General features: G+C 39.0%; 1 protein-coding gene across 1 annotated transcript in view; it reads right to left on the bottom strand.

Moving 5' to 3' along the window:
- WWTR1 (WW domain containing transcription regulator 1) overlaps positions 1-20,634 on the bottom strand; it is a 77,214-nt gene extending 56,580 nt beyond the window's left edge. The window contains exon 1 of the mRNA XM_040612786.1: positions 20,225-20,634. Within this exon, the coding sequence (XP_040468720.1) occupies positions 20,225-20,616 (392 nt within the window). The 5' untranslated portion in view covers positions 20,617-20,634. The remainder of the gene's footprint in view (positions 1-20,224) is intronic.
- Between the last annotated feature and the right edge of the window lie 375 nt (positions 20,635-21,009).

Here is a 21,009-nt window from a genome sequence, read left to right as displayed (position 1 = left end):
TATTGCAATTCTCAATAGCTAAACAAACACTGAGAGTGCACTGCTAGATTACATAGTCTTAAAAGGATGGCTATTATTTTTCAGTTTTCAATAAATGTTTCCTAAGTCTTCAGTAACAGTTCTTTCACTAAAGAAAACTACTAGTTAACAGTAATGTGACTCCTAACAATAAGATCAACAGATGAGTTAAACAAAAAGTTTAATGGCTAAATACTGCATTCATGAGCAATCCAACAAAAATCTTCTAGGTTTCAAGTTTAGTGAGCTCTTCAGAATTTTCTTGTAAAGATATACATAAGGTATTGTAAAAATGTAAGAAGTGTTTCAAAGGAGAAAAATCTCACATTCTCGCTCTTCAGGAAAAGTCTTTACAGGATTTGTATTCATTTACATCACTAGCACAGCCTCTAACACTGCAAGAATTACAAAACACCACGTTGTATTTCAGTAGAGATGCATTTAATGAGGCCTGAGAATCAGCCCTCCTACAAATATTAGCCAGAAATGAGTAAACTATTCAAACACTCTGTAGTGTAAAGCATTCAGGTTACAAGTAGTAATTTTTATAAGTGGATAGATGTCTTTAAAAAGATATCTTCTTTCACTCACTCTCATTTAAGGCATTTAAACTAAAATATTCTTCATGGATAAATCTTTCTCACTGACACAGAAAAAGAAATTATTTGTATCTTAGCAGTTCCATCTTTTACTAACCTCAAGAAGAGTATTCTGAAGATTTTTAGAACAATGGTATTATTCTACAGCAAGAAGAACCTGGGCTTCACATGCATATGATCATGTCAGAAGGTATGTAATTTATCAACTCTGGATCTATATTTGTATTCCTTTTTGTGGTATAATTAGCCCTGATAGCTGAGGTTTGACCTCATACAGAAAAGAAAGGCCAAACCAGCTGTGTGTCAACTGGAGAACAAGCGTCTATGTCTTGCTTATGTTTAAAATGATCAACATCTTGCTTTAGACTATTTTAAGCAGATAAGCATTAAATGAAGGTAGAATTAGCTTAATAAAGCTAACAGATTAAGGACTACAATACAGTCTAGTCATTACACCAACTACAACTGTCACATCAACAAAAAAAGCTGCTATTTTGATCTCACCACGATGACATGCAATACAAAAAAAATGGAATCAGTTAAAGGTGGTTCTCAAAATTACAAAAGAAAAAGAATGGATCATATACACCCATTTCAGTCACAGTTCTACAAAGATCCTGTAAGTCTGTTATAACAATAAATAATATTCCACTCACCTAGCACTTTCCAATTAAATACCTCTGGGACTCAGCCACATTCAACTATCTCCAGACCCCAGTTAGTATAAAAATTTCCTGGCTTACCAAGAACAAAAAATGTATGGAAATAGAGACCAAACGTATTCAATCATCATGCAGGGATGAACTGGGATGGAACACTGATCAGCTAGATCTCAGTCCCATTTCAACCACTGGAAACCAATATCCTAAAATGTATTTGGAATTTTTCCACATTGGACTAACAATCCATTACAAAATATATTAAAACAGTCTTGTCGTCAACTCCTTAAGTTTATTTAAAATGTTTGCTATTAAAGCTTCATTACAACTCACCATTTTTTTTAATTGCAACACATGAATTAAAGACAAAAGTCTTTGTATCTATCAGATACTGAAAAATGGTACTTCTATTGCCTACATTAAAACACACAGGCACTTTTTTCATAAAAGCCCTCTTTTGGAATAAAACTCATGCGTAGATCTTCCTTTCAAAGCAACTCACCATACAACAAATCCACATACAGTTGCATTGTGTGTTTCTTTAATATTCACAAAGCAAAACTTTGCCCTGTAAAATCCAAGTTGTCTTAGAATTAAGCCAAATCAGTAAGTTTTTTATCTTTATTTTGAAATACCTATATTTAAATGCTTTACACTGAGGTGATCTCACTAGGATCTTAACTTGAAATAAAATATTTTTTTTTAAATGAAATTTCAGTATAAAGGAAGAGTTTGCAGGATTTATTTAGGTCTAGCAGATATGATCTGGCAGGTCAAGACTCTTCCATATCCCATGTGGAATTACACTTTCAAAGGAATACTCATTCAAAGGACTCAAAGGAATGAGTCATTTGTAAGCTGCAATCTCGCAATTGTTAACTTTTTTCTTTTTTTTTTTTTAAGCTGTGGTTTATGTCAAATTACATGTATCAATTAAAATTTTAAAGACTGGCATAGCTCTGTCTCAAAGACCCTAAGGTAAAACACCAAAAGCAGTCTTTGCAACTTCGCTTTTTTGTTGAAAGGCTGGACACTGACCAACTAGCAAGTATTTCCCTCCTGCTGATATCTCAAATGCTATCTAAAAAAGCAAGCTGCAACACTGACATGCACAAAGTCAGGATTAGTGTCATGTTTGTATCAGGTGGAATTTTTGCAGCGATATGCTCTTTCTATATGGCCCCAAGAGGACTTCAGTTAAGCCTTTTTTCTTCCCTGCTGTTCCTAGTACAGTCATCAAGAAAAAAATACCACTTTGAAATAGCCACATTTATTTACTATGAGAAAATCTGCGTTATGCAATCAAAAGCCTAAAAGCAATTTTGGATCTTGGGGTCAAGATGCCTGAGAGTTGAGCCGATACCAATCAAGCAGATTGTTGGCACTTACATACTATCAAATATATTCAAATTGTTTTGTGCAACAAATCTACAAAGGCTGTGAATCAAGTGGCCCTGCTCCTCATTTGGATGTAAATCTACAGTTTCTCCCAGCATTACCTCCAAGGCAGAGACTTCAGCTACACAGGGTCAAATTAATTTCTGACAGTTCTGCACTTTGCAAGTGCTCTTTAAATACAGCCAAGATAATCCTCCCACAATTTCATTTATCTGCAGAAGAGAAAACCAAACTTCACGTATTTTCAATACAGTTATTTCATTAGTTCTTAGGGAGTACATCTCTTATCTGTCAGAGGCTGAAAGCAAGAGAATAACAAATTTTTTTTAACACCTCTTCTTTTTCTTGGGATGCATCCTAGTTAGATTTCTAAGCTTCCTTCCACTGTCATAGGTATTAAAACATGAAGGCCTTATCTTTAACAATGCTTGTAGTAAGTGGGTAATTTTTCGCCAACTTACACTGCATCAGTAAAGCTCACTTCCCCCATGGAAAAAGAATAGTAGCAAAGGTACTAGAATGTAGGACCAGATTATGCGCAGCAAGGTAAGCAAGTACAAGACTAGTACCAGTGGTACACCAAAGCATCAACACCTCATCATGTAGTTATTGCTGGGGATTGCATATACTTCAAACCATCATCCTACTGCAGTGGTTACTGTGGTATGTGGTTTTTTAATACTCCACTTGTCTTTCAGCATGCAGTCATTCTGTCTGTGGGTGTTTCCAGCATACAGAAAGGCCAGAATAACAGATCTGTACAGAAATCTGAGAAAAATCTGCTTTAGGAGTAATTATTTCTACAGCAAAAACAGCCATGCTTAGTAATATCATTATTAATATGCAGGGGTATTTTAGTCTACTAAAATAAACTGCAACATTTTATCCATTAATCATGTAATTCCCTGTCCAAAAAAAAAAAAAAAAAAAAAATAAATCTCAAACTCATACAGGCCAGAAAACTTTCAACTTAAATGTCCCCATTTGGTCTTTTCTCTTGCTTTGAAAAGCACTTTGTTATAGACAGAATCAGTATCATCCACAGTGCAGCAACAGTACTGAACATTTGTGAGCTGTGTTACCTGTCACAAGCTGCAGACTGGATGTTTTCAAAATACATTATGTTGTGCTGAAGCTGCTTTAATTTGAGGTTTCCAGCTCCATAGGTGTTTTTGTTGTTGTTGTTAGGTGGGGTTTTTTGTTATTTAACAAGTTCATCTTAAATTGTTCTTCACATGAGGTTCAAGTAATACAAGATAAACAGTAAAACAGTAATATCCCCTCAGTATCTAACAAAGAGTTACTTCCGACCTGCTTTATACCTTTACAAAATGAAGTAATAGTATGCATTTCTTTTTCAGTCTGCCTTCTTTACAGTTTCCTGTAAAGGAAGAAGGAATCAGACATTTGTTTCTCCAAGATAAAAAAAAAAAAAAAAAAAAAAAAAAAAAAAAGACTACTGAAAATATTGTTCTAGTAGAGGCCATCCCGACAGAAAAAGGAAATGTTCATGAGACAATATCCTCAGCAAAATGCATACTTTTAGTAAAGCAAACCAGACAATACCCCAAAGCTACTCGAATAAATGCAAACATATGTTTGTATCTACAGGAAAAGTTACCAGAAAATGGAAACTGAGAGTGCTTCTGTGTCTTAATTGCATCCTCATTTGTCTTATATGCAAGCTTATTCTTCTCTTTCACCTTTTAACTTATGACCCTGTTACAAGATCTATGATTATTGCTAAAAAACAGCATGTCAAAGCCTCAAAATTTAACAGATGTATCGAGAAGTATTTTGACTATAAATGTACTGCACCAAATATTGCAATCAATTACAATGCCTAAATTTTTGCAATTATTTGACAAGAAAATCAACACACGAGTCTCCATGTAATAATCTAGCAAGTCTCTTAAATCTGAGTCATTTTTTAAAAAGCAGATCATCAGACATTAATAGGATTACTCCTTTTATCTAGTACAATTGGAGAGCATGCAAAAGTTGCCTTCTGGAACACACAGCACCTGAAACCACTTCTGGTGCCATAGACTGTTCTTGCATTTCCATGCTGCAACACAAAACACAGACCTGCCACAGCAGCATGAAACTTCATCCGAATGTTTGGCAATGGAATGTCTCGGCAAGACTGTCTCCATTAAATAATTCGCAAGAGATGGTAGACCTAGCTGTTGATACAATTAAACAGAATTTAAGGAATCAAAGTTTGATCATGTCTCTGTCCTCAGAGCAAGCCTACCATGGAAAAAACCATGAACATAATAATGTTAATCATTCAGTCACTGCAGACAACTGCCTAAAATAACGTTTCCCCATAGATTTGGGTAAGCATTGGTATGGTTAACACCAAGAGCTATCCTCTTCTTCACAATTTATGGACTAGAATTGCACAGTTATTTGTGAAGTTGTACACTGAATTACAGTAGACAAATGGATATAGAAGCCTAAAAAATTACATTCCTATTGTAATGTTCTCGTTAACACACACATAACAACATTCATTAAACACCATAAAAAGGCAGGATATTAAACCACGATTCCTGCTTATCAGAGAAGTTTCTGCAACTGTGTTAACAGAAGAGCAGGGTCAAAAAACCTTAAGAAATTTTTAAAACATTTAAAGTGGATTATATGAAAGAGCTGTCTCTAATAGAAGGGGACTGGACTAGATTCCTACTACATATTACATTTCTACAAAATAGTCACTGTAAACCAAAATTTACATTGTCCCATGGCAAAAAATTTTTTCCAAAATTGTTACAGTGTCAATAGCTCAGATTTCCCATTCTCAAGAATGCGAGGGTTTTTTAAATATTCTCACAAACAAACAATGTTGACAAAACTCTCCTGTAATTTTCTTACATGAAAAAACTTATCTCCCAACACTTCTGCAAACTTTTGGTCTAAACTTTCTTTTTGGGGGGAAGCTATAAGGGCCCCAACTACTCAAAGTTGCATGATATTTTCCATCTCATTAATGTAAAGTCAGCTTTAAATCTCTTGTCCTATCACTGCCTTCAGTGCCTGGTGGAATCTCTCTCCCAAAAAAAACCCAAAACACAACATGCAGCTGTATATCATCATTTCTGACGATACAGTGCTAATTTGAAAGATGGACTATTTACATGCTTTTTTCATCTTCATTATTTCTGTTTCAAAAGCAGTTGTCTTTCTAGTCAAAGGAATTTAAACTAAAAAGCCCTTACAGTTCAGTAATTTTATAACACAGCATTTGAAGCATTAAGATACGTACATGGTCACAGTGTGGACTATTTTATCTTGGAGCCAGCAATTCAAGTTACTCAGAGTAACTAGCTACTGAAACATTTTGCTTCTTATTATTTTTCATTAAAGTAATACAACAGCCTATATTTTGAGGCTTTAAATTTTTTCTTCACCCAACAGCAGCATGATGATTGGCCCCATAAAACCTGCAAATGCACTTCCAAGGAGATGCATGCTCCAAGTCTATCGTCAGCTATAAACCCCTCTACATTCCTGTACTGTTTCAAGACACGGCTGGCAGGAGCCCACACTCCGTACACTACTTATCAGCAGTAGATTGATAGTTGCTCTGGAACCTGAAACTTAAAACTTCTACACATATTTTAGCTCCTTCTCCTTCTGTTTTTATTCTTTCTTTATGCTTTATCTTACATTCTAAGAAGTTCAAAATAATTAAGTCTATTTAAAGCAAAACCTGGTAGAATTAAGAGCATGTTTTCCAACAGTGTACCACTTAACAAGATATTTATTTACTTAATAAATTTAGGAAAATTACCAAGCATTTTTGAAAGTCCCTTTTCAATAGCCTAAAATAACTATATTAATTTTAAAAGTTCCATCGTATCAAGTATTTTGCACGTCCTAAAATAAGAATGCTGTTCTCACAGAGAGATACTCCAAAGACTAAACTATGCATTTGTCACTTGTATACTTGTTGCTTTTGTGCATACTTTCTGTGTTTGCATTCCATTTCTGAGGAAAAAAAACCACCAAAACAACAAACCTCCACTGGAAACCTGAGGAATAAGAAACCCCATAAAAGTCAAATTTTGAGGCATAACTATTACAGCATGCATAAGAGAATTATTTTTTCTCATAACAAGATAGAATCCAGTGGGGGGGGCGGGGGAGAAAGCCCTGCATTCTAGTCATTGTTGAAAAGGAGTTACCTACCAATATGCTGTGGCTGTGTGGGACAAAGGGACACATCAGTGAACAGTATCAGCTTACTCATCACATCAACAGGATTATTTTAATTAACATCAAAAGCCAAGCACATCTGGTGAAAGTCCTAGCTAAGAGGGCTCCACACTGGGACAGCTACGGAACACGGAACACGTCAGTACACAGATCCACTTACTTCAACTGTCTACAGGAAAAAATAATCATTACTTTCACTACTAAAAACAGAAATTCCAAAGGGAAAACCCCTGAAAAGTAAACTTCTGCCTTATCTTGGTAAGTGTTAAGCATTTAAAACAAATTTGCCTACAGAAGGTATGGAGAGTTTGACACCTCTCAGAACATTAAGAACAATCTAAATTAGAAAACCATCCATGTTAGGATGTTGGGAGCCTCACTTGGATAAGTAAGGAATACTGGCAATATCAGATAGTAAGAAATTTAAATAAAAGTTTGGAACGATATTCGGACTGTTAAAAAGAAAGATAAGAAATACACTTATAAATCCTCTGTAGCTAATGGAGAAAAATTTCCACATGATCTGTAAAACTGATAAACCATTTACACAGACAGAAGATGCCACAGATTGCAAAAGAAACTTCCTGCAAGCCAGTGACAAAGCAATGCATAAAATGCATTGTGGGTGGCGTCTCCCATCCTAGATCATGTCAGCCTTTTGTTAGGGAACCAAAAGACTATAATGAGGAATGCAATTTCTCTAGGGGCATTTCTGACTTTCATGCTGTCTTCTCCCTACTTGGAGAGGGGACCAAAATGCAAATCCAGTCACTGGCTACTACTAAGAGGCAAAGCATTCCGTTCAGAGTGCAGAAGGGAACTGTTTGAACACAATCCCACAACTGAGTCACTAGTGTTTTCCATGTCATTCAGGAACTGCTTGGTTTGAGGCATGAGTCGTACAGACCTTCTTGGGTAAGAACACAAGAGAATAACAAACCCATTGATTCCAAATTTCAAGTTCTGGGACTCTCTTTTCTGTTTGGGAAGATGAGAGATGGAATTCTTTCAACTGAACTTCCATTGAAAGACATATTCTCACTGACTCTTACTGTCCAAGCACAAACTGCAACACACCAGAAGAGTCCTGACACAGGCCCCACTGCCACCATCAGCTGAGGCACCTGCACAGCACTGTGCCCTCTCATTCTGGGACCCCTGCATACAGGGCACAGGCAGCCAGGCTGCCCAACCGACCAGACCTTTGCCATTGTGGGACCCGAGAGACAGAAACAGGTAGCTGAACTTTTACACTGCAGTCAGAAGCATCTCTACAACATGACTGCACGCTGAGCACCATTGCGTGCTGTGATCTTCAGCTACTGCCTGACCAATTCAACACTTCTCTGCTTTCAAGTCTGGCAGAATTTTGAAAGGATGGGTTTTTAATCCTGAGAATGTCACAAATCTCAAGCCAGGATCTTTCTTAGCTTTGACAAAGTATCTTTTACCATATACATACTTTTACCGACTTGTCTAAGCTTTTGCTAAAGATTCAGCACTAAATTTCTCCTAAATACCAACCATTTAATGTCCCACTTTCAGTAATTTTAAATAGTCTAACTAGAAGTCTTTCACCCTATTCAATTTTACCTTGTCCACTCACTTGCAGTGGCATAATTTCATTGATTCACCACTGCCATAAAGCCTTCCAGTAGTACATAAAAATCAAAATGCCAAATATTGAATGTGAATAAAGAAGCAGAACCCTCTGCTACCTCTAATAAAAATTACTTTTATCTAAAATTATGATCTACCATTTGGGTGATGTCAGGGCTGAGAGAAAGTGGTGGCAGCATCTGTAAAATGATCATCCCATGACTGGGAAAAACTTCATTTAAAGGAATAGCTATCAAAAAATTATAGTAGGTGTATCCTCTGCAGTATGAAGGGATGGTGAGAATCACTTGCAGCACCACTATACCCCTCCTGCTAGCAAGGCTGCCATGTCAGTTAGAAGAGTTATAGATTACATATACACACATTTATTCCACATTAAAATCTGGTCCACAATTTTCACATCACATCAAATCCTCTTTTTTGACATGCGCCTACATAATTAAGCCATACACATTGTAAAAAAAAATAATATATTTCCTAACCTCTCAAAGCAAGAGCATTCACATTTGTTTAAATATATGCAGTAGAATGAATAAAATTGCAAACATGACTAAGAAAATGTAGTGTCAAAAGCAAATGTGAAATAAAAACCACCTTTTGTGAAGAACTCCCACACTAAGCTGTGCTCTTGTAAGCCCAAAAATGTTGACCTTTTACTACAGTCCCCACAAAGCTGTACAGTGATGACCACACGGTGCAGGCTGTAGTTATTTACTGATGCAAAGTCTGCTTTGTCTGAGTCCCCAGATATCTAACCTCGGTGAATAACAGCACTGGCAACAGGCTGCAAAGAAGTGCATCCACACAGTGTAATTTCCCACATCGCTAGGGGGGGGGGGGGGGGGGGGTGTGGAAATCACACAGAATGGATGTTAACATTAGAAAAGCTACTTTTCTCCAAACTGTCTAATTAAGCAAATAATCCAAAGCCTCTCTCAAGTGGTAATTACTTTTACTCCTGAAGCTTTCGAAAACACTGTATTTTGAGAAAATTCTGAAAACAACATTCACATTTCTACCTTAATGTGTACAAAAGGCTGCTTAGGCAAACAAATGACATAAAAGTTTGTTCTTTTTCTTTCTTGCTTTTTAAAAAAGGAGACTCCAAAGTCACATCCAGCAAACAATTTATGAGGCAAAGAGATCTTTGAAAATATGGTCTGTAAATCTAACAAACTCCAGCTGGGCAAGGTGTCCTCTTACATCTGTGAAGTCTGCTCCTATGAAAAATGTTGTTTTTCAAATTGTGTTTGGGGTGTTGCTGTAGATACATTTTGTAAACAAGCCTGCAGGATAAGGGTATTAAAGAGCAACCTGCTCTTTAGTGCTGCTCTCCAGCAGTTTTGAACTGCTGCTGGTGGAACAGTCAAGAATCACCAATGACTTCACTACAATATTCTGGTGGTTAAAGTCTGAGCCACCCCATGGGAACGCAATCTTTGTAACCACATAGAATACTAACAGTGAAAAGGAGGTAAGCTTAACATTGCAACTTCCACCTAGCAAATATTTAGTGTTTATTCCTGTATGCTATGTGCTTCATTACACAGAAGCTTTTCATGGACAAGAACAGACATTAGTTCTTAATGTGTATGCCCTTTCTGAGTTTTGTGCTAGTATCTCAATCTTTAACACACTATTTCACGTGAGCTACTAGAAAGTGGGAAAACATATTCTTCCAGTTCTACATACCACAAATGAAGGCACAGAGATTACACAATATCCTAAGAGTCACACTGCAGCACAACAGGAACCGCACTACTGTTTCCTTCAACCTAGGTCTGCTTCCTAATGACTCATACTTCCTTCTCTGATGCTGCTGTATTTAGGGGCTTCACAGTGAAGGTGAAGCCTAAGAAAAACATGTCAATCAAGAAGTTTTGAGAGCTTCTTAAAAAAAAAAAAAAAAAAAAAACAACAAAAAACGAACACAAAAACCAAAACCCACATTGAATTTCAGACTCAGTCCAAATACAATTTTTGCTTTCAGAAACACAATACACTTCAATACAACCTTTAGGAATTTCTTGACGGAAGACTTACTTCATTTTGTGATGCTTACGTTATTTCTCACCAATCAGTCATTGAAAAATAAGAACATAAAACATTTAATAAAACCACCAACAGTAGACAGATTAGGAAAACCGATCACAGGCAGAAAAAAAACGATTACTTGTGGTACAGGGAAAAACTCAAATGTACCATGGAAGTGTCCTTCCATTCACAAGCCTGAAAGACTGTCAGAATATTGAACCCAAAAAGGATTAGGGACAGATACACACCCAATGAACAAAAAGGAGCATTCTGACCAAGAAAATAGTGAGGGTCCAGCAGACGTTGTTACAGTATGGGCTGAGAAACAAGTTCCTGCAAGAAAAGCTGTGTCTGGACCTACAAGCTCTACTACTGCTGTGCTTACACTGTAACTGCCTACATGCATGCTATTAGCCCCATGGTCATAAGTGCAAGGTCGATTATCGCCTCCTTCACACCTCCCCTTATATTGTAGTGATCTGTAGTGACACTCATTATTTCAGTTTCAACACAATACATTCTGTTCAGTTCTCTAAGCAAGTATGTATCTGTCTCTTCACTGTAGCTTCAGTCACATGTGCCTTAAAAATACTCATAAGTAAGGAATACTGCAGTACAGCGCCAACGTTCCCAAGTTCTACATTCTTGAAGAGTTCATGCAACAGTCACAGGCATTAGCATTCACTCTAATGGGCTTTGATTTAATCAACGTCAAAAAAATCCCAAACTAAAAAAAAAAAACCACCCACACCCCACCCACTTCTCTCTTGCTCTCACTAAAATGAAGGGGGGAAATGCCACAAGTTTGTATGTTGAAATTCAGTCCACATGACATTTCCTTTGGATTTAATTGCTTCCATACAATTTGTATCTGCTAGTCACGCTAGACCCCAGAGCACTAAACATGCTGTTACAAAGAAGCTCTTGTCCTGTAATAACCTCCTTAATAACAGAGATGGAATTATGGGTAAAAACAATTTTCAACTTCATCCCAAGCACCCCAACAGGAAACAAATCAAAGCCTGGCCACTGACTCTTCCAACGTGATTAATGAGCAGATAGTAAAAATCTGGAAAAAATCTGGAAAGGTCAGATTTTACAGATCCTACATTGTCAAACCTGTTCAAAGTTGGACACATTCACCAATTTAAGGAGCAGATAGCTCTGCATAATGTCATTTACCAATTATGGAGTGAAGATGGTCAGGCAGACCATCTTTTAGATGTTGACTACAGCAGCTCACAAAAATTACAAAAATAAAGCTACGTTCATTTTTCTTTCTTTGAGCAACCCAAACCATTAGTAAAGCAAATACCCTTTCAGATGGTTCCAGAAAAAACTATCCGGTTTTCATGGTAGCATTCGTAATGCCTGTATCTATTCTATACAAAACCTTCTAAAAAATATGCTAACTGATACTCTTTTGTAATGATTAATGCATAAAGCAATTGTATTTTCAGTTCATACCATGAGATGGATGCACAACGGTTATCATCCATTAATGCACAAATACTCCTGAACTTTAGATTTAACACTATGACTAAAGTATTAACTGCAGACAGATTTCATTAAACCAATGCAATTCTGCATGCACATTAATCATTTACTAGCTTAGAAGTGTACATCAGTCCAATATATCACATTTTATATCACACAGTAGTGCCTATAACAGCATTGTCATTGATTTCCTTAAACCATTTATAAGCACATACACCTAAACGTAGTGCAATTTTTGTGTCCAGACAGCCCTCTATATTAAGTTTCTTATGTATTTTCTCGAAGGAAATCCTTCCTGGTAACACTTCTAGGGTCAAGCGTAGTCTTGCTTAAAAGCTTTCTTCACTGATACTTCACATGTAAGTAAAAAACGTAGCTTGTATCCTAACTCAGAAAATCCAATGAGAGAGGGAACTGGATCACATCCTGTAAATCAAATGTGTCCTCAAAGCAGTTTTGTTCCAGATCAGCTTTCATCCTCAGATTTTAATAAGCACCACATTTTAAGCACCATATTAAGCCCCAAATTTTATTAAGGACCACAGATGACATGATTTTAGATTCTGAGAAAACAGTCTGTTGATCTTGAAAAGACACCGTCTTGGACCAGAAAATGACTAATTAATATGTTTCAACAGAAACTCTGTAGCCATTCCTACTACAAATCCAGAAGAAAAAAAGTAGCTCATAGACCCTTGATGGATTTTTAAGAGGGACTCTACCATCAACTCAGAAATTATCTTTATTTTTCCTTTCAGCTACGCTTTACAAATTTATGTTAAAAGTTCCTTGTCTATCCAGGCTAAAATCTCCTCCAGTGAATCGGTCTGATTTTGAAGTAATCTATTCCAAATATTTACAATTGTCAATGGGAGGAAAAACCTTAATTTCCACAAAGTTAAATAAACTTATGAATAACTTTGTTTCAATCACTGTAAATTGTAAGCTTAAGCCTGACAGATCTTACTGCTAGCACTCAAAGCAGCCCTCGTTAAACAGCTCATTTACACCCAGTGTCAATAGGCACAATCCCTCTTGTGCCTGCAGCATCAGTCTACAATACAATAACAAAACACCACATTCTGCTCTCTTCAGTCAAGATCCAATATAGACACCACTCAGTCAGTAAGATGTGACCCAGCCCTGAACAGGACCATCCAAAGACCCTAGAAATAGGTTTTAACATATCACTGGATTTCTCCTACAAGGCTGCTGCTGTTTTAAGTAAATCTGCATGCTTAACACATTCAAGTGCCCTTGGCAACAAATGCAGTTACTTCTAAAAATAGGTGTGTTAATCCAAAACCAAAATTTTAAACCCATGAACCAAAATGCGGTCCATTATAATGCTAAATTAAAAATATTTCTGACATTCTGATTTTTAAAAATCAGTGTATTCAATGACAAAGCTCTTTCCATAAACTACTAGGCCACCTAGTATTTCAGCATTTAGTTTCAAAGCATGAAGTTTTAGAACACTGGAACAGGTTGCCCAGGTTGTAGATGTCCCATCCTCGGAAGTGTTCCAGGCCAGGCTGGATGGGGCTCCAGGCAATCTGCTTGAGTGGAAGGTGTTCCTGCCCACAGCTGGGGGGTTCAACTAGATGGGCTTTAAAGGCTTCTTCTGATCTAAACCATTCCATGATTCTATGGAAATCAATCTGAAGATGTTATTTGTAAACTATTGTTCAGAAAATGAATGCATAAACTTGCTCTTAACTTCCATATTAAGAAATACAAAGTGGATAAATAATTATCATAGTCTAACAACTATTAAAATGTAAGCTACAGAGAAACACAAAGAACAGATAATCTAACACGTATGGCACATATAATGTCCTGAGACAAGTTTTCCAATTAAAAATTTGATCACGGGATCAGATGTTGTATGACAGAGCTTGAAACCTCCTGTTAAATGGAAGGACATTCAGTTCACCAAATTCAGTAGAAAGTCAGTGAAAATTAAAAGCATACAGCACTTCATAAGCTCCATTCTGCTATGAATGAAGATGTTGTCTATATTCAAAGCTGTGTAAGTTTTACCAAAGACATGATTATAAGTCCTTACTAAGTTAAGGACACACAACATAGAATATAGGTAAAACCTTTTTCATATACAAACCATTAATTTTGGCTTAATCAGCAACACCAAAAAATAAAAATGGTTCTGTCCCACTTCTCCTGAAAAATAGGTTAGCAAGTATTGTCAATTAAAAGCAACTGAACTTCAAAGACATAAATTTTAACCCACGAAACAGTTCAGCCAGACAATCCACTGTAAGGGAAAAAAATAATTACATCTCTTTCACTATCAACTTTGTAACTTACAGTACTGAAACCTATCCAAGTGTGATCACATTTATTGTCCATTCATTTTGCATTCCATTTTAATTGCCTTTTATTTCTCATTATTTTACTTCCATGTACTCCTTTGCATTGACAGAAGCACAAAGAAATAACATTACTATAGTCAAATTCCCCTCCCTCCCCCCGCGACAGTGGAGACCATTAACATCTGGTTGTAGTTCAATTCACTACTTCTAATGTAGTACTAAATAGGGAAGTTAATCTATTAAACCTTTACAATCAGCAAAAGAAATAAAAATAAATAAATGGGAAAATGGCACAGCTGTACTTAAAAGCTAACCATATGTAATCTTCTTAGGCAGTACATATACTCTGTTTAATTGCACTTGCAGAAAAGCCATCTAAAATACAAAATTAACAAACATCTTCAAAAACAATCAGTGTAGGCTTTCCAGTTATTACATGAACTTCATTGTTTGCTCTGTCTGAACATTCCTATCAAGTTACATGTTTATATCAAGCTAAATACAATCATGAGAACTTGCTCATTATTTATTAGGACATATTGATAAGAAAACATTATTATAAATCAAAGGTACCCCAAAACTACCAGGAAACAGCATTTCCTGCATGTAGTATTAAAAAAAAAAAAAATATTTTAACTTTGTATGCAGATTATTATGAAAGAATTAGCATTACATTACAAAGTTTGTTGTTTATTGAATATATTTGTCAAATACAGTAATTAAATTAAGCTTATACAGATGTATCTGAAATACGGTTGGCATTCTGTACCTACATAATAAACTGAGAAACTTATAAAGCTGTGGTGACTGAAATGCAAGTTCCGACCACAGTCATAGGCATGCAACAAAGCAGAACAGCCTACAAAGTACATAACCGCAAGAATATAGATAACCTAGTGTCTGTGCCTTTTATTAGTATGTCCCAAAAGTAACCTTCAGTATCGACAGTTCTTTAATAAAACTTATTAAAGACTCTTGTGATTATAAATTCTATTGTTGCTACTATAACTCACACCGAATTTTGGGACCATAATCAAGTTTATATAGATAACCCCCTTATCACAAATTTAGACCAAGTTTTTGTACTGAAATAACTGAGCAACATATAAGGTCAGTTTCTGAGATTCTTAATTCTGTCCACAAATACACAAAAATTCTATCAAGGCCGGATACTGGCAATAAACTAACTAGCAAACTGAACTAACTCTCTGTTTGGAGAGACAACTTCGAAATTCCATTTTTTTTCTTACTTGTACATATTACCAGAGGTTACAGAAATCAAGGAAATATAACAATTTACTTCCAATCCTAAAATTATTCTTCCTATTTTTTTTCCTACAAATAAAATATTTTTATTTGCAGGAATTAAATTACCTAACTGCATATGTCTCGGAAGTTCACATGCAGACCCCCTCACCTACTTGATTACACTACAGGTCCCTCAGACAAAGCCCAATCAGTCAAGTTTTGCCCAAAAGAGATCTGGCACAATCTCAGAATCAAGAAGATAAAATTACACCATTCACATCATGTTGACTCCAGAAACTAGGAAGATAAAAAAACCAACTCTCATTTGCACAAAAGTTAAGGAAGTTCTCTGGATTTACAACATCATCATTAAAACAGCATTTGAACTAGACTCCAATTAAAGCAGCAACCAGACAGACCCCTAATGCTGTCAATCACAGCTTGCAAATTTAGCCCTGATGTGTAAATTCCAACCTCAGAACATCCCAAGCATCTCTAGGAAGAGTTACAAAGGTGAGTTATAGTTGAACTCCAATCGATTAAATTTTGGCATTATATCACAGTTTCCCTATGTTTGGAACTATTTAATACACTCACTAATTCCAGAGAAAAATCATCATAATTACACATCTCAGTACTGTTTCTCACATTATAACTTATTTTTCATAAAGGGACACTGGTGAGGGGAGCAGTTCAGGCACTTAAGTCCCACATGAACAACCACCAGAGACAGGGAACAAAACAAATCCCTTCAGGTGTGGATTAAATGCTTCCAAAAGCTATACGCTTCCTTAAATGTCTCTTTCTAACACATGACACCAAAACCAGCAAGGATGCTCGGCCTCTTGCTTTGCACCGTTTTTCCACAAGGGCCAAAGAAAGCTACATCAATGTAAGCCCCACCTTAGAGGACATGCATCATGTTCATGAGTAACTGCAGTCATAACTGAGGAATACTGCAAAAGGTGTATTTTCCACATTTTTATCAGGACAGAGTAACTTTCTCATGCATTGTCCACCTCCTCCCCATCCCTAGTTGTGTAACTACATGCCTGAGGCAGAAAAGTATCTCTGTTATTAACATTGTACAGCACCAAGCACAACATCAATATAATAACAATCACTATAGAATTAACACAAATGGCTTTCAGGGAAAGGCTATATTTGGAAGTCATTTGAGTACCTCAACTGTATTAGTATTATTTGTTTTGCCATTCTCAGAAAAAGTTTATTCACAGTATTTACATTGCTTTTCTTCTCCTGTTGTCCTGCTGAACATGCTTAGCAATATAAAACTGATCATGTCCTAGATCAAGCTTCTCCACCAACAGGAACCAGTAGGAAAAAATTTGAACATGTTGAGTAAATCAAATATCGAAAGCAATTTGCCGCCTTTCCCCTTGAGCAGGATTTACTGGCAAATATGTGCTGGTATGGCAAATGTTCACTGTAACGCTTTAAAAACCAGTGTGATAAAGATAACAGAGGCAACAGTCTCACAAATCTGTTCCATGCAAACCCCAAACTCTCTATATTCAGTTTACCTTCTGGAATTAAATCAAAGAGTCTGACCAAGCAGCACCGTACACATACTGAGAAAACATTAAAACCTTAGTCTTCATTTGAAATATGAGGCTGTACCACCTAAAAACAAATCAGTGGAAAGTAGTACTTGAAAAATTCTTCTTACAGAACATGTGTACACAGCTCAGCATGTGGATCAATACACAACTGATATTCCCACTCACCTACATAAGAGCTACGCAAAGCAGATTGCCTGTCTCTCCAGAAACCCTTTTTATCAGAAATAAATCACACTTAAATTTTTTTCCACACACGCACACACAGAAAAATGCTTCAGATAACACTGCTGTTGTGTTCATTAGTTAGTCTGTTTTCCATCCCCCACTTCTGCAGTTTGGTATTTAATTACAGGGTGGAGTGGTCCCCAAGGGTACTTGTGTTTCTTCCAGTCACAGCCAGAAAATTTCTGCAGGAACTGACATGCAGGGAGTGCGACTGCTTCAAGTTATAGCTGGTTCCCTGTCAACAAGGTTAGCTCACTGTTCACTGAAACTGCACCACTACTTTTGCTTAATAATTCTTGACAATATGTTTAAATACAACAAATTGTATTGCAAACTTCAAGAGATAATAAAGGCTTTAACAGGACCCCATTTGGCTATTTACTCTTAATTTGCTTCTCAATTTCTTGGGGTTTTTTTTGCTAATAACTATAAACAAGTATTTCTCATTAAGCTGGAAGGGGAAGGGAGGGGGGTGGGGTGGGGTTTTTTTTGCCTCAAATACAGGAAAATGTAAGCTTGTAAGCCTGGTTTAGCCAAATAGTGATTTTCAAGTGTATCATCTGACTTGAACCCTATTATTTATTATTGCACATAGTTTTAAATGCTGCTTCCGTAAGTGCCCTTAAAATTTCTGCAGACAATTCTATTTTCATCTGAAAAGCATTACAACACTTATGAATTGCAATATTTTACATGTGATCATTTTATAGCTGTTACTCCCCAAAGCATCGAGGTGTAAAGAAATACGCTATAGATATAGAAAAATACATTATTCCAATTATTTTTCACAGAATTGAGAAAAGTTCTGTTGGATAAATAGAACTGGGGAAATAAAATAAGGACTAACATAGGTAACAAATTACATAGTGAAAAATTCATTTTATATTAAAAAAGGATGTTGATAATCAGACTACTACTGTTGACAGGATTTGGAAAAACACTGATGTCACTTTGGGGGTTTATCCATGCTTCTTTTCAATAAAGGAGTGGCATTTTTTTGCCTAAGTAACAAGATTCCATCAACTTGGAAAACTCTGCCTCTGTGTCAGATATGTGTGACAGGAAGGTGAAACCACATGAGCTCATTTTGGTATTACTCAAAACCCAAACAGCAGACAAAGATTACATTACGCAATTTTTAGCCAGAGCTATCTGAAAGCACCTGCTGGCCGAGCCCTAGCAAGAATTTGTGTAAAGTATTTATTTTAAAATTATCTCTTACTGTGCTCCTACTAGTCAGCTGCTTCTTCTCTGCCCTGTTCTACTGAGAAACACACATGAGAAGTGCAGAGCAACAAAATCTTCTCATTCAAGTGATAAATCAAATTAATGAAAAACTCCTCAGTTTGGACTCTGGTACATGTCCACTCAGCATTATAAACTGATACAGTAACATACAGAATGGCAAAAAAAAACCAAAACATGTTTTCGTGCTTTCCTAGTAGCTCAGAGTGTGACAACAGGCAGAACACCCATGTGCTGAGTAATTCAAAGGCTGGGCTCTTGATTACTCCTTTGTAGATTCCAAAGACACAATGCAAAGAAGTCATTGTAGAATCGTGGAAATTATGCATTTATTAGTTTTTCTAAACAGCTAACATCCTCTATCTTTCCCTTCATGCATTGTCTATATGCCATTTATCATAGCTGAGTACACACACACGCACACAGAGTATGAACTCGAGACACTGCTCTTTGACTGAGAAGGCTGTGGGGTACACAAGTAAATGATCTCCTGTAGCCCTAGCAGTTTAACTTCCTCAATATCCTTAGGCAGATGCTTCATCAATAAATGTTTTCTTTCATTCATAAACATTCTGCCACCGTGTATCTACCGGGCTAATAGTGCCACTTGATTTGCAATGAACCTGGAGCAGAGATACAGAACCTACCAAAATAAGGCACTGTGGCCTTACCACATGTTACAATTATCACCTATTTTCAGGCTTATTAAACTGCTTTGAATCAAATTCTGAATGTCATAAATAAAACACCCTGACCAAAATCATTGACTAGAAGGGATAGGCAGTTATGTTACCATACTCCTCAAAAACCTGTCACCAAAATAAGGAAGCCTACTCCCAAGTCCCTGAAGATATGGATGCTATAAATATAACCCACACCACTTGTACTGCAGCAGCACGGCCCGGCTGGGAAAAGGCGCCTACGACAGGAACATCGGAGAGCCGGCGGCCCGGGTTACACATTTCCCCCCCATCCACGGCCTATTTTGCTTCCAACGGGTTGCGAGACACACAGCGTCCTATTTTCCCTCAGTGTAGAAAACGCCCTGGAACGACTGCTATTAAACTTACTTTTTAAAAGTTAGTTTCTCGGACGTGTGGCCAAGAGGGAAACAAGCCGACAGGCAGGGCTTCTACCCCCGATTCTGGAAGCAGCCCTGCGGCCCTCGCCGGCCGGCCGCCGCGCCCCGCTCGTCTGCCCCAGCCCGCCGGTGAGGCGGTGAGTTCCCTCCCCGGGCTCTGACAGCCACCGCAAGCTTGGAGCGCGTCGGCGCCCTCGCCTCACGGCGCTGCCGCCCGCCCCGGGCTCCCCGTCGCCCTCGCCTCACGGCGCAGCTCGCGGCCGGCCCGGCCACCAACCCCGCGCTCCTCTACGCCAGCCGTGGCCGCCCGGCGCGACGCTTGGCCGACAGCCCTCCCCGGCGCGGCCCAGGCCGCGGCAACCGCCCTCCGGCCCAAGACCCCGCGCCCGCTCGCCCCGGGGCCGCGGCCACCGCCGAGCGCAGCCGCTCCAGCCGCGCTCCCCAGCGCCGCCGCACTCACTTGAGGAAGTACCGCTGTCCCGTGTGCGTGAGCGCCATCTCCCAGCCGAGCGGCAGCGGCAGCTCGTCCGTCACGTCGTAGGAGCGCTGGCGGAGGTGCGCGTGCTGCTGCGCCGCGACCGAGCCCACGAGCGAGGCGGGCGAGGAGTGGGAGCGGACGTGCTGCGCGGCGGGGGGCCGCGGCGGGGGGCCGCCCGAGTCCGTGCTCGACTGCCGCGAGTGCGAGCCCGAGTCCGGCTCCTTGAAGAAGGACTCGGGCAGGATCTTCTTCCTCCAGGAGCTGGGCTTGGGGTTCATCACCGCGTTGAAAAGCGCCTCCAGCTCCGTGTCCAGGTCCTGCGTGACGTGGATCACCTGCTGCCCCGGCGGCGGAGGCGCGGGAGCGGGGTTCATTTTCCACTCGGCAGCGGGCGCGGGCGGCCCCGGGGGCAGGCAGTCGTCGAGGCCGGCCCCGGCGCAGGCCGCCGCCGAGGACGTGCCCTTCGGAGCCGGCCAGGCGGCTCTCCGGGCGCGGCGCCGCTCTGCCGGAGCGGGCGGGCGGCGCGGCGGCGCGGGGAGTGCCTCTGCGCCCCCGCCGGCAGCGTCGGTGTCCCAGGCGGCCGGCAGAGGGGCGGGCGGGTCAGCCCCTCGGGCAGCGCGGCGCCCTCCCCCAGGCCGGGCCGCGGCGGGACGAGGGGACGCGCCGGCCCCTCCCGCCCGGCCCCCGGCCCGCCCGCCCGCCGGCCGTTATGCAACTGCCGCGGAAGCTTCGGGTGCTTGCAGCCGCCGCGGGCCGGGGCGTCCTTC

Source organism: Falco naumanni, chromosome 13 (genome assembly GCF_017639655.2).
Source record: "Falco naumanni isolate bFalNau1 chromosome 13, bFalNau1.pat, whole genome shotgun sequence".
Classification (NCBI taxonomy): Eukaryota; Metazoa; Chordata; class Aves; order Falconiformes; family Falconidae; genus Falco; species Falco naumanni.
Note: the sequence above shows the minus strand (reverse complement) of the source record. Positions and strands in the feature narration are given on the sequence as shown.